Raw genomic sequence first — 12,438 nt, forward strand, 5'->3', positions numbered from 1 at the left:
TATATCTATATATATAGATATCCTACATAGTCAGTGGGTAGAGGCATTAGCATGATATTGATACAAAGATGGAAATTCCCTCCAGACCAACGTACAGTTCAGGAAGATCTTGTATGTTCTGTCTTCTGTGCCTGAAATTCATAAACACCCAAACTCATGGTTGGAATAAAATTTCTTTGCAGAAAATATCCCCAGAAACAACCCCTCTACAGTGGGTGGAAAAGCACTACCTATATTACCTATATGAAAGACATGCCTTCCTACTTCCTTAAGAAAGAACCAAGTTTATTTGGATGTCTACCATTTCCCAACATAAACCAGATGTATACTTTATTAGTTTAATCCATTTATCCAAGTCCCCTGGGGAAGTTTCCTTTGTTATTATAAAAATTCATTGAAGCCAGCCAGTGTGGTTCAGTGGTTGAGCCTCGAACCATGAACTAAGAGATCACAGTTTAATTCCTGGTCAGGGCACATGCCGAGTTGTGGGCTCAGTCCCCAAAAGTGCCATGCAGGAGGCAGCCCATCGATGTTTCTCTCTCATCATTGATGTTTCCATCTTTCTCTCCCTTTCCCTTCCTCTCTGAAATCAATAAAAAAATATTTAAAAAATAAAAATAAATAAAAATTCATTAAAAAAGAGAGATTCACAGGAAGAAACAGTTCCTCATTTCCCACTTTGTTGTTTTTAGATGTGATGCCTGAAATGAATGTAGCCATCTTGTGACTGACCACGAGGGAAGCTTTAATCAGAGCAGAGGTCAACATGCTGAGGGTGATACAGTGGAAAGATGAAAGAAACTGAGGTCTTTGATGATATCATTAAGCCACTAAGTTAACCAACTCTGGATTTAACCTGTCAAGTCTTTTATGTGTATATTAATATGTTTTCCTTATTGTTTAAGCAGTTGAGTAAGAGTGGCTTCTTACTTGCAGCCCCAAAGCATCCTGACTAAACAGATAATTTGGAAAGACTTTGGAAAAGTTAAGAGAATGTATCAATTAGCTTTTGCTACATTAAAAGCCACCTCAAAAACCCATGGCTTAAAACAACAGCCATTTATTTAGTTCATGATTCTATGGGTTGACAATTTTGTCTGTGCTCACCCGGGAAGTTCTGTTCTCAGCTGCTCTCACTCATACATCTGAGGTCAGTTGCCAGAGAAGCTGGAGGCTTGCTGGTACACAATGGCCTGAGTCTGATTGCCTCATTTCTGGTCCAGTGGTTTCTCACTCTCCAGGAGTTCAGCTCAGGTTTGTTCACTGTGTGGCTATTTGGCTCTGAGGGGGGGTGGGGAGAGAGAGAGAGAGAGAGGGAGGGAGAGAGAGAGAGAGAAACATCAATACATGAATGATGAGAGAGAACCATCCATCGGCTGCCTCCCACCAGGGATCGAGCGAGATTCTTGAGACCTAGCTTCAGAATTGGCCTACTATTACTTCTGCTACATTCTATTAGCCAAAGCAGTTTCAAGAAGAAAGGAACTACATTATATCTCTTGATGGGAGATGCTGCAAAGTCACATTGTAAAGGATGTTGATACCAGGAGAAGTGAAGAAGTAGTTTTACAAGATACTACCAATATCCTATAGTAAATATTTGCAAAGCCCTCTCCCTAATTAGTTGAGCATTATGATGAATAAATGGGTTAAAATGTGGTCACCTCCACTTTTTAATTAGACTTGGGCTGCTTAGTTAGCCTCTTTAAGTCTTCATGTATGCTATTATTAAATGGAAATTATAGTAGTTCCTTACTCATAGGGTGACAGTGAGGATTCAAGAAGATAATGCTTATACATTGTTTAACACAGTTCATGGCATATCAATATCAACCATTATTTATAATCTATAAAGACAGATCCATACTCTCTAGTTAATGCCCTAGAATTCTCTTTCTCATTTTCTCCTCCTCACTTTGTTAAACAAAACTTAGGTAATTTTTTTTATCCATTCTGCCTTTATTCATCACCCTATTACTATTCTAGTTGGCAGCTTGACCACAGCATCTCCATACATGTCAGAAGCTCTGTGGCCCCAGTGGAGAGCTTCAAGGTACTGGATTGCCAATGCCTAATGCTCACTGATGAGTGTCTTGGGGCCTGGCCTAATACGCTACCTTGTCCTGAGCCTTGAAAACTCTGAATTTTTATTACCAGTAGCTTTCTCCTTAGAGGAGTGCCAGGGTTGAAATTCCAATTGAGTAATAGATGGAGATTTTTATCCCCCATCCCCACTGTTTCTACAGTTTACTAAGGAGAGTGTTACTTTGAGGCATGGATCCAGACTACCAAAAGTGTCTCTAGAGTGTCTGTGCTCTTAAGCATCATAGGTTTTTCAGCACCATTTTATTGAAGTATTGGAGTTATTCCTGAATTTCAGGTTCATATTGAATTTGTATAAAACATGGGCCTAAGGACTTCTTCAAATAAATTCAGAGGGGATGCTGAAGTATTTCCTAAATATTATCAAGCTACCCAGTGAGCTGTAACTGACTCCTGCTCCTGGCTACTTTTAGAGAGATTCCAGTGTTGCAATAGGGGAGAGGGGGAAAAAAAAGCTTTGGGTAACACCAATCACAAAATCCAGTGAAAAGGCCGAGAAGAGAAAAACACTCAGTATGAGAGCTCCTGCATGTGTTTTCTCAAGTTTTCAATTTTCTCAGTTGCTTACTGATGTCACCCTCACAGAGGTTGCTGAAGCTTTGCCTAATCTTAAGTTAAACCATTCAGAGTCACTGAGATAAGAAAATAACATCTTGTAGCCCAAAGGCATTATCCAAATTCCAAGGCCATAAGGCCTTGATTCCTTTCTGGATAGAATCCAAATTAATATCCTCAATATCCACTACATTCTGACTGTCTCCAGGAAAGATGCATGCTGTCTTGGGATTTATGTTGTATAGTTTCTAGGCACTGAACATATTTATTAACCAAAGAAGATTCCTGACGAGATTGAAGTCAGGTGGGCAAATATCAGGAGGGCCTTTAATGACAAAGAATGAAGTAACAGTAAGGCTGATCCATTATAATTTCAATTGAATGTATTCATGTGAACATGGGATTAAAGCTTTTACCCTTTTAAAAATATATTTTTACTGATTTCAGAGAAGAAGGTAGAGGGAGAGAGAGATAGAAACATCAGTGATGAGAATCATTGATGGGCTGGCTCCTGCACAGCCTCTATTGGAGATAAAGCCCACAACCCAGGCATGTGCCCTGAATGGGAATCCAACCATGATCTCCTGGTTTATAGGTCAGTGCTCAACCACTGAGCCATACCGGCCAGGCTACCCTTCAATTTTTAACTTCCAGATTGATTCTCCTTGAAGTTCAGATGTTAGGCACTCGGGATTTATAATGTGATTTATCCACTCCCCATCTCTTCAATTTGGGAAACTGGAGTCAATGTACTTTCTGCTACATCTCCCACTTGCTTGGGTTCCAGAGAGAGAGAGAGAGAACAAAGGAGTTCTACAATCAAATAAACATTAGCATCTTTGGGAAGAGTCTTACAGGATAATCTAGAAGAAAACTTCAAAGCCTTAACAAAGTTCTCTTGTCCTTTAGACCAGAAAGCAAGCTTACCTCTGCTAATCGGCCGTGAGAGTGATCCAGTTGGATCAGAAAACATGGCCTCATTTTGAAGCCTGAGGTAGAGGCCAATAGGGATGCAGGCTTATTGTAAGCTATTTAGAGCCGATTGGGAACTATTAACCAATTAACCAAAGTGTAAAATCTTTAGTCACCTCATACTCTAGCTGGGAGGCAGAAGCTGGTTCCAAAAGGAGTTTTCTATGCTTTAAATGCCCAGTTGGCCTTGACCTGAACTGATTCTAAGCTACTTGACTTTGACCATCTCTCATGTCAGCTGCCTTCCCTTTCTTGGTCCAACTCAACCTTCTTGTCCTCCTGAGATGTGTCTACTTTGCTATAAACCAATGAGAAAATGTATTGCTCTGGCCAAATTCATGAACCTCCTTGTTTAGTTCACAGATGGCTCCTTGGGACTAGGGGTTGTTTCAAGTAACATTTTTCTTTATTTATCCATCCAAATTTCCTTTCAAGGTTGGGACTAAGTAATAGTTTTCAGCACATTGGGAGTGTGAAGAATTAATATTGTTTCCTTTTGGTCTTAACTGAAAAGACATATTTGGTTAACTATCTCTAGCTGACAATTCTCAAATTTTTATCCCCATCCCTGATCTTTCCACCAAGCTGCAGATTTGTTTATTTAACTGCCTTCTCAACACCCTCACTTTCATCTTTAACATATATCACAAACTTGACTGAACTCTTACTCTTCCCTTCAAACTATTTTACCTGCAACTTTCTCCATCTAAATAGATGTCAACCTTGTCCTTCTACTTGTTCAATCTAAAAACCCTGTAGTAATCTTTGACTCTTTTTCTTTCACAGCCCACATCCAATTCACCAGTAAGTCCTGTTGGTTTTACTGTTAAAATGTATTCAAGATCCAGCCACTTCTCACAAATTTTACTGCTAGCATCAAGCCACCATCATAACTCACCTGGATTATTTCAATAGCCTCCTTACTGGTTTTTCTGCCTATAGTCTTGCCCCTATGTAGTCTGTTATCCACACAGCAGAGTGATTCTTTTCAAAGGTAAGTGAGATATGTCACTCCTCTGTTCAAACTCTGCCATGGATTATAATTTTCCTTAGGATAAAGGCTCAAGTTTTGCTCCTATGGCTCTAGATGTAAATTTATGCTAGTGGCTCTAGTATTGCCTGATATTTTTCAGTCTGGGTATGAAAATAAATTAGGGTTACATGGCAAGCACTGTATTATCATAAATTCAGGTCATTGATAATCAATCAGTACAAACTCCCTGAAATCCAGTTTGTCCTCCCAAGTTTGAACTTTGTTGGAAATATTTCTCAGTTTGGCTACTGAAGATTATATTTGCTCTATCTATAGGGAAAAAACGACCACTATGCAACTAGAAATGTAAACAGGAAAGAGTTTTAGTTTTTCCTTTGGGCTAAAAAGCCAACTTATTTATTTTCTCTAAAGTACTTATAAATTCACTTTTTATAATAAATATGTGGTCAAAACCAATTGTACCAAATGCAAATAATTCTTGGCCATGTAAGTTTTAAACTCTTTACACTTTATATTCTTGATATGCTTTCTTATTTCTGTCAGAAGCATTAATTCTATCAATTTTAAGAAATTGCCTGAAGCATAATTTTTTTCCTCTGAAGTTTACCGAAGTTATCCTCTCAACTTGACAAATTTGAAGAAGTTTTTGCTAGAGCTATTTGGCAATCTCACCATTTATGGCTACAGTATTGGAAGTATGTAAAAAGTATGAGCAATAAGGGCGCTATGGATCTCAAAGTCTATGCACTTTGCTCCAGCAGAGTGGAGACCCACCCTCAGATCTGAGCCTATGAAGAGGGAGCTCTCTGATTGAACTCCATGGTTATCTAGTTTCCATTTAGGTTTTAGCTGGTAGCATATCAGAAACAGGGAGGGGATTTATGGTGGGCAGGGCTACTAGAAGTAGATTCTTCAAGAAGTGACAGTGAATTCAGAGCCTACACAGATAGCAGAATTAAGAGCAATAAAGCTGTTTGGAGCCATTCAATGTAAAGCCTTGAAGACATTGTCATATTACAGCTTAGTCAGTAAACAATTTTCAAATTGATGACAGTGAGTCATTGTAAAAAAAAAAAAAGAGAGAGATACAAAATAATGTACAGGCAATATCCTGATTAGGATGGAATATATTTTAGAAACATTTCTACCTTAAATGGTTTAAAAATGCAAAACTGGTATAACCCAAGCAGTACATTTTAGTTTTGTTTATGTGAGCCTGTTTATTCTCGGACTATACCAGTTTCCTACAGAACTACTATGGACAATTCTCCCATTTCCCTCACTTCTCAAAGTTCCCTGATTATGACACAGCTCCTCTCATTTCGAGTGGCTTTTATTATTAGGCTCACAGCATTCTTCTCTGTGTTCTCAAGTATTGATTCATATAATACTTATACCATCCCTATGAGATTGTTATCAGCTTTGAAATAAGGAAATTAGGTACAGGGAATATTACCTGCCTAAAATCACATAAGTAATAAGTGGCAGAGTAAATCTATTATGCTAGTTAAGTCTTCTAAATGATGGCCCCATGATGGAGGAGAACTGTCCACCCTAAGTCTTCTCTTCCATGTCTGAACTGTGCTTCAGATGACATTATCTTAGATCCATTTATTTATTTTCCTCTGGATGCTCTCCTGTGTCTCTCTACATTGTGGTTATCAGAAACGAGCATGATGCTCTAAATTAATTTACATATAATACTTGTATTAACAAACTGTAAGAGAATCTAAGATGGATTTGCCTTTTGTTGGGAAGCCAAGTTGGATTTACAGTTCATATTAAGCTTTTATTTAACCTGATTGACTGGGTTGCTGTAGTAGCTCCCTGGCTGGTCTACCTGCATCTACCCTTGTCCCTTAGTGTCTGCTTACTAATCGGCAGTGAGAGTGATCCGGTTAAAACTTTTGCCAGATCTCTTCTCTGCTGGAAGCCCTCCAGTGTCTTCCCACATTACTCAGAGTAAAAACCAAAATCCTACAATTGTCTGTAAGGCCCTCCTGGTGTGGCGCCCAGCCTGGGCTCTCACCACAAAGGCCTCTCACGTTCATGAGATCTGCCTGTACTCTTTGCACTTGCTGTTCCCTCTGCCTAGAACAGTCTTCCCTTAGATATACACACAGCTTTCATCCCTTCCTTCAGGTTTTAGAGAAATGTCACCCCTCTCATCTCCATCATTTACTATCCTCCTTTCTTGCTTATTGCAAAGTCATAGAATTTATCATCAGCTATTTGTGTCTTTCCTCTACCCAATGTCATATAATATGATAGCCACAGGAACATTTCCTGTCTTATTTATTAGTGTATTAGTATATCCAACATATAGAATAGTGCCTGGCATATAGTAGGTAGACAATAAATCATTATTGAATCAAAATTCTTGTTGTTTTGGACATGAACTATTGTTGATCAGAGGAATGCTTAATCCTACAGTGTGTGGTTATTTTGGGGACATTTAGATCTCTCTGGTAGAACTTTACACTTTGTTAAATCCCTTATTGAAATGGAAGATACACTGTGTCTTTGTTTGTTTGTTTATTCTTCTATTCTTTTATCCAAAAGGAAATAAGGCAGGCAGCATTTGACTTGTTCCTAGTGAATCCCTAGGTATCATGTATAATAAAAGGCTAATATGCAAATTGGCCAAAGAGTGGAACGAACAGTTGCTATGACACACACTGACCACCAGGGGGCAGATGCTCAATGCAGGAGCTGCCCCCTGGTGGTCAGTGTGCTCCCACAGGCTCATGGCTGGCGGGCACAGAGGCAGTGGAGGGAGCCTCTCCCACCTCCCTGGAAGCACTAAGGATGTCCGACTGATAGCTTAGGCCCGCTCCCCAAGAGGGCACAGGCCAGGCTGAGGGACCACCTCCCCCGCCAAGTGCACGAATTTCGTGCATTGGGCCTCTAGTCCTATATAATAAAAGGTTAATATGCAAATTATCCCCTCAACTGGGAGTTCAACCATGAGTTTGACCAGGTGGCAGGGCTGGCCAGCCAACTTCCCGCATCCCCTCCCTGCAGCCGGTTGGCCCCATTTGCCAGATCGGGGCAGGCCAGCCAGACCCCACCCATGCACAGGGCCTCTAGTATAGTATATTTAGGGCCAGAGATATATATTCTCCAAGTGCAAACCACATTCTACAAATTATATTTTATAGTTTTGTGAGATGCCAAGATCAAGAGCTCTTCCTTCTACCCTTTATACCTTTATAAAATTCACCCTCCAGCCTTTTTGAGAAGTAGAACAGGTTTTCTGCATCTCCAATCTCCTAATGCTCTCTGGTTTCATTCTTTCTCAATGACAATCCTTTCTTTAGGCCAGTTGTTTATATGGGTCCCACCCCCTGGGTCTTTAGTGTATTTATTTGCGTTTTCAAAATGGGCTGAATGCTTCTGGATAGGTGTCAGAACAGTGACATCTTCTCATTGGAGAGTGAAAAAATTCCACCAATACAGTCACTACTTGCAGTTGGCCATCACTGAGTTGATTTTCCTACAGAATTATTGTGGACAGTTTACCTATTTCCCTCGCTTCTCAAAATTTCTTGGCTTCCAGAACTTTCCTGCCTCGCTGTTATCTCAGGCTCTTTGACACTGTTTTTAGCTCTCAGAGTTTACATCCTGTTTTCTCCATTTTAATTTGAATACATTAATCTTATGTTCTGTCTTAGTGAATTGAAGTTGGACTACTCCCATTTTTTTCCTGAACCCTAGCTTCATTCAGGAAGTCACCTCAGTAGAGTTTTGTTTCAGCTTTTATTAAGGTAGGATTGTAGCTCTTTGTTCAGAGCCTTATGCTGTGTTTCCTCTTTTCTTGACTGGTTATTCCCCTAATGCCTGTGAGAAGTGAGTAGATCTCAGCTCCTCAAACGTGGGAGGTGTCTTACTGAAATTTCACTGATTCCCTCCCCCCCATGTTACTTTCTTCAAAGTTTGTTGTTGTAATTACTTAAATTTATCAACTCCTTAACTTCTTAAAAGATTCGTGTACGATGAGTCACATCAATGGCAGTAAGAATCTCTTTTTGATGTGGTGGGACCAAAATCCATGATTTTCACAGACAAACAGCATCAGCACTGTCCCTCTGCTGGTGTTGATCTACACCCCATCACTGCTCTTTGACTGACTGCAACTTAAAGACCTATACTCTAGAATCAAGCTGCTTGCATTTACATCCAGCCTCTATCACTTATCAGGTGAATGAGGTTTGACAATTTGTTTAACTTCTCTGGGTCTCAGTTTCATAATCTGTATAATGGTGATAAAAATATTTACCTCTAGATTGTTTGTAGTGCTTAAATGACATAAATTTAATGGAAAACATTTACTTTAAATTATTTTTCCAATTCTACAGTGATATGTACAGCTTTGGAGTAAGGGGAAGAGATGAAAACTTTTTTACAGGCTTAATTACTGTAATTTCACCTAGACCTGGAAGACTTGTTTTTCTAGGTGAAGAAATGTTTCCCCTGTGTGAAGGTTTCATAATCACAGTCACCCAGACCCACGAGCCTTGCCATTTAAAGAGGCTCCTCTCTTTTATCTGTGGCATGAATACTTACACCTTCTGAATGAGGACACTGATTCGGCTCCTGAAGATTCACCAGGATAACTACTGAAATTTCTTTGAACTCTATATTGCCATGATCCTATGGCTAAAGATGACCAGAGCTTGACATGGACACTCCTTGAATTTCATACCATGCAGAGGCATTCTCATTTCCTTGTGACTTTGCCTGAGGTTTGAACAGGTAAGTGAAAGGGAAGGAGGTACACAATGAAGTCAGTCATAGAACCAGCGTTTACCATAGTCATCTCAGAAATAGAAACTGAACCTTTTTAAATTTTTCCAAGCTAGATCAGGAGAGTTAACCTGTGGAGTGGAGGGTAGTCTTATTATTTTGAAAAATAATTGTGAAATTTAAAATGTATCAGAAAGAAATGAATTTCATAAATACAAGGGCTACGTCATTTATTTAGGAAGGGAAAATGTTACCCAAGTAGATAGTTTCTGTGAATATAAACTTGAAATAAAAAGAAAGTAGGGATAACTCTCTGTTAAATGGAATTGTCTGAAAAACAGATAAGTAACAATATTCCTTACATGATCCTTAATTCGAGGCTTCTTTGGTCACTGTAAAATTATAACACCTTCAGTGTATTTTTAACAGCTTTTTAGGAACTTATTAACCAAATGTACAAGTTTTGATTTGGCCATAAAAGCTAGGAAAGCTATGATTCTCTGGGATTAATGAATAACATTTGTTTATTTGATTTACTTTAAAAATCATTTTAAAATATGCGTACATATCTGTCCTCTCTAGGATGAACTTTCTATTGGTTCATCAGATTGTTTACTGTTTCTTCTTCCTTTTTTTTTCTGTCTTCCCCGCTCAGTGCCCAACCCAAGTTCAAAGGCTGATGAGAGAGAAAAACTCATGAAGAGGTTTTACTCTAGGGGAAGTTCTTCAGTGAATGGGATCTTGGCGCACAGGGAAAGATGTCAGGCTCTTCCTGGCTCTTTCTCAGCCTTGTTGCTGTAGCTGCTGCTCAATCCTCCACTGAGGAAAAGGCCAAGATATTTTTGGACAATTTTAACTCTAAAGCTGAAGACCTGTCTCATGAAAGTGCACTCGCTTCTTGGGATTATAACACCAATATTACCGACGAGAATGTCCAAAAAATGGTGAGTGTGCATGGCTTCATATGAGCATTTATTACTTCTTACAGGTTAGATTACTGCCCATACAACTGAAAATGGAAATCAAAGAAATACTCTGAGCTGGGAAGTTGGATATTTGCTTCAGTATTTCTGATTCTGAAGTCCCAGATGACTAAACTTAATTGAACTTGGGGTTCATTTGGAAAATTGTTACAAAATAGTTCACTGGTCTCAGTTCAGATGCTCGGAAAACAGTGAACGTGCCTCATAAGGTTGCTACCATAATTGTCAGGGTTTCAAAGCATTTCATGGAAATGCCATAAGTTAGTGATGTGAACAGGAATATCTAGAGACTCTCTAAAATAATATGTTAACTGAAAAATGCACCTGGAGGCTTGGTGAAAGAGCTAGATAGTAATTATCTAACAATTGGTTGGGTGAGGCTGGACTTAGGAATTTCTTTCTTCGCTGTCACAGAGCTCTCTCCGAGGGACTTGCAAAAGTCTCAGAATCCACCCAGAGCCCTCCAAGAAAAAATACAATTAAAACAGTTCTGACAAATTTCAGAATGCTCTGGGAAAGCAAGATGTTTTGTTAGATGAGTATACGGGTTTAAGGTTTCTTCTCTTACAGATCTCAAAGAAGTATTCTTCCACTTTTAGTGCTGGATATTGAGCAACATTATTTAAGAAATAAATTTTTGTGGCACTTGTACGGCAATACATTCCTTCAAAAATGTAGTTCAGAAGTTTATTTTTTCAAATAATTAGTAAGTTTGTATGCTTAAACTAAATAACTGTCATTCACTGGACTGAATAAATCTGATACCTACTATTTTATTTGAAATTTGTAAACAGAGTGTTTTTTTTAAATTTTTCTTTTTCTAAAGCTCAAAGAAATCCAGGAGATTTTGACAGCCCAGTGTGTCAGAGATCATGTTTTTTTTGTCTCATGTTTTTGTCATACCTCTGTTTCATCTCTTCATCATTGCCCTTTTCTTACTTTTTATTTGATCTCTGTTGGAGGTGCTTGTAGTGAATTGTGTATTTGTTTTCATGTTCAGCTGAATGGTCCAGTAGGTGGAGATGAAGGTGTATCAGCATCATGCGTAAGCGCTCTGGAACCAGACTGTCAAACTCCAGATCCTGGCTCCACCACTTTCTAGCTGAGTGAACTTGAACTAGTTAATTAACCTCTCTGCACCTTAGGTTTTTTTGTCTGTAAAAAATAACATAACCTTCATGTTTGCCTTATAAGGTCATTCAGAAGACTGAATTAGTACACAAAACCACCAGAATAGGACTTGATGCTTGTGAGCATGGAAAAATAAGATACCATTGTTATGAATGTGAGAGGGAGTTGAAATTACTGAAGAGACTTGTAACACTTCTGTTGAGTGCCCAGAGACTGAGAAGGCCTGTTATAGAGTGATATATAGTGATGTTTACTGAAATCATCTCTGGATCACTAAGTGCTATTAATTTTGAATTGCACCTATTGATCAGAGCAAAGGCCAGAAACGAAAGAACATAAACATGAAGTGTGACCAAACGGCAGAAAGTTTGGGCCTCTTCAAGGAGAGTGAAAATATTTGAATGCAAGAAGCAAGCAGGGGCTCAATATCTCCTTCCTCAAGCAGTGGTGAAGGGTGCACTTAGGTCCACGTGTGTGAGTTTACCTGGGGAGGGGAGCAATAGGCAGGGAGGGAAATGACCCTTTCTTCTATTCTCTTGTCACATATATATTGATATGCCCTAATGAAACAGACACTGCGGCAGGTGCTATGAGAGGTACCAAGGTGAGCAGGATGCTTAGAAATGCTGCTGGTGGCCATTTTAGAAATGAAGAATTTTCCCCCAAAGAGAGCAACTGGAACGATTTAAGGAGTTCAGAAAGAATTAGGAGGGAAAGCAGAATTAGCTGTACAAAGCCTGACTCACAAAGAAAAAAAAAATTAGTCTGAGGAGAAACAAGAAAGGATAGCATTTTCACAATTGTATTGGCCAAATCTCTTCATGCTAGAAACATGGTACTTATAAAAGCTCAAAAGAGATAAATTTATAACAAATAGAAGGAAGCGCTATTTACATCACAGGTGGTAAAACTGGTAAGACTTGTAAAACTAGGCCATTCATTTTTTCAACCCCC

The 12,438-nt window shown here is 39.0% G+C and overlaps 1 protein-coding gene across 3 annotated transcripts in view; it reads left to right on the forward strand.

Annotated features, from left to right (window-relative positions):
• ACE2 (angiotensin I converting enzyme 2) overlaps positions 1-12,438 on the forward strand; it is a 70,506-nt gene that overhangs the window by 20,980 nt on the left and 37,088 nt on the right. For all 3 annotated transcript variants that reach the window (XM_006775210.2, XM_015571432.1, XM_015571433.1), the window contains exons 2-3: positions 9,081-9,379; positions 10,026-10,314. In XM_006775210.2, coding sequence (XP_006775273.1) covers positions 10,129-10,314 — 186 coding nt within the window. In that variant the 5' untranslated portion in view covers positions 9,081-9,379; positions 10,026-10,128. The remainder of the gene's footprint in view (positions 1-9,080; positions 9,380-10,025; positions 10,315-12,438) is intronic.

Source organism: Myotis davidii, unplaced genomic scaffold, assembly GCF_000327345.1.
Source record: "Myotis davidii unplaced genomic scaffold, ASM32734v1 scaffold889, whole genome shotgun sequence".
In the NCBI taxonomy this organism is placed as follows: Eukaryota; Metazoa; Chordata; class Mammalia; order Chiroptera; family Vespertilionidae; genus Myotis; species Myotis davidii.